Source organism: Penaeus monodon, chromosome 32, assembly GCF_015228065.2.
Source record: "Penaeus monodon isolate SGIC_2016 chromosome 32, NSTDA_Pmon_1, whole genome shotgun sequence".
Lineage (NCBI taxonomy): Eukaryota > Metazoa > Arthropoda > Malacostraca > Decapoda > Penaeidae > Penaeus > Penaeus monodon.
Genome location: NC_051417.1, coordinates 35,312,556 through 35,314,847, shown reverse-complemented (window position 1 = coordinate 35,314,847; position 2,292 = coordinate 35,312,556). Strand labels below are relative to the sequence as shown.

The following is a 2,292-nucleotide window of genomic DNA, read 5'->3' as shown; positions in this document are numbered from 1 at the left end:
TGACATGATGGACAAAACTGTGACACCATTCTCACTCTAAAATCAATGTTAGTTTCAGACTACTATCAACCAATCTTCCTATACCAAGACAAAAATAATAATGTTACTTCATTACTTACAAGACAGCAGGTGCAAACTGGTCTGTAGAAGCATATGAAATAGTGGGAGAGAAACATAACTGGGATCCATCACTGTCGTCATCTTTACTTCGACGACCAGCTAAGGTTGAGCTCACTCCTAATTCACCTGCAGTAAGGAAAAATACAAGATTAATTTTCATCTATTCCCACATAAATGAAAAGGCAAAGGATGCCCTACCTTTGTCCTCAAATCTATTAATTATACAACATTCTTAAAGCACATTTGATTCTTGTAGTAATAAATAACTTACAATAATAGTTATTATAACAAATCTAGAATTAATCTTTCTCACTTATACCTTTTCTACATTTATCCATACTGACCCTTTCTTTTAAAAAGAATTGGGAAAAATCTGCTTCCATTTTCACATATAAGGCCTGCTAATCTTCCATTTTCTACTTATACACATGATGCAGACAACCACCAATCATTCTTATATTTTCCTCAAAACACTTCAAAATACTTTTCGCCATGTAAAACCATATAAAAACTTCATCTAGTTCTTTTACCTCTTTTAAGATAATTTCAGTATGAAATATAAAAAATCAATCCAAAAATCAATAACGGGACACATACCTGAGAACAGAAGCTCTCCTTTATCTAACATACGTCTTACTGCCCCAGGTCTGGTGCCATGATATGCCATGTGCCACGACTCATTGTTATCACCAACCCCACTTACTAGTGCGAAACGGCACCAGCCAAATGGTTGTGCGTAATGTTTTGGTGGATTTCCTGTTGTAAAGAAGGAGTTTATTTATATTTATCATATTAAAAATATAAATCTTGTTTAACAATTTTTTTTTTTCTTTAACTACATGTAACATACACAGTAGTATCTATAAAAGATTATCATCAGTTTCAGTAACATCTACTTTCATTTGATACTAAATTTATAGTAAAAAACTATAAAAACTAAATTTACCTTTTGTATAATATGGTTCATCCCCCCGTATTTTATGACAGGTTTCACAATAACATAAGTTGCCTTCTGGACTAAAGTATCCCTCTGAAAATATAAAACAAGAATATCAATCATAATCTGGATAACAACTTTCATGCACAGAACAAAACATAATAACAGTTTCATTTTAAATAGCAAATTATGATAAGCCAAACATTTCTCTCTTTTCACATATAAAAATTTACTGGTCTAGTGGTAAGATGCAAAAGCAACTTCACAGAACATGCATCATGAGGAAGCATTATGTAGATGATAATACTCTACATCAGTGTATGTTATCAGTAAGGTTAATAAAAAAATAAAAGTTATATGTTCAATAAATAATGAATTTCAAATTCTACAAGCAATCTTCTTTTAAGGGGGCTGGAGACACTTACAACTAATTAAATCAGTCAAAAATATTAAGAGTGAATACTTGATATCCGTTCGTAGCACGTCACTTCATTTTGTAGAGCACGCAGTAATTAATGATTTTTTCTTATTTTTTTTGCTGTGAATAGCCTAACGATATCTTTCAGGTCCCATGAAATGAGAATTGAAAAATATTTCATATGTACCTAAACGTCGCTGTCATTTTGTTGCTTATGAATAATATCATCAAAAACCCTGGTTTACAAACACAGTCATCTGTTTCTCATAAACTTCATTTTATCAAAAAAATCTCACTTATGTATAAATCTGTATACCCTAATAGTCACAAGTAAATCACAATGATTCTTGATTTTCTATGAAATTAATAAAGGCAATATTAAATATCCGAGATCCACCTTTCTAAAGATTCAACATGGTTGAATACATCTTATTTCTTTCCTAAAATCCATTGATTTTCATATGTCTCTCTCACTCATCAGAAAGAGTGAAAGTACTCATAAAATCAGCAAAAATATATTCAAGCTACTAGTACTATATATAAAGGCGTACTCGTCAAAAGTCGCACATCCAGCACCAACCAAAAAATTGTGTCTTTGTGACTTTGACTATTTTATTTTCATAATCACAGTGCTGGGGGTCGTCAGAGGAGTGCATCATTTACCATTTTTGCCACTTGCACCTGAATCAGTGTCTCCCCTGAAGGATATTTTTGTTATTTTTTTCAGCAATATACTTCAAAATGTAGTAGCCTTAGGCTTTTGTTCATTCTTTTTGTTATCCATTGTGATTGTAAAACATCAGGGCACCGGTACAAA

General features: G+C 31.9%; 1 protein-coding gene across 1 annotated transcript in view; it reads right to left on the bottom strand.

The window, feature by feature from the left end:
* The window catches only part of LOC119593653 (neuralized-like protein 4), a 43,428-nt gene that overhangs the window by 2,163 nt on the left and 38,973 nt on the right, over nt 1-2,292 (bottom strand). Inside the window, 3 exon segments of the mRNA XM_037942604.1 lie at nt 120-246; nt 718-876; nt 1,067-1,150. Coding sequence (XP_037798532.1) covers nt 120-246; nt 718-876; nt 1,067-1,150 — 370 coding nt within the window.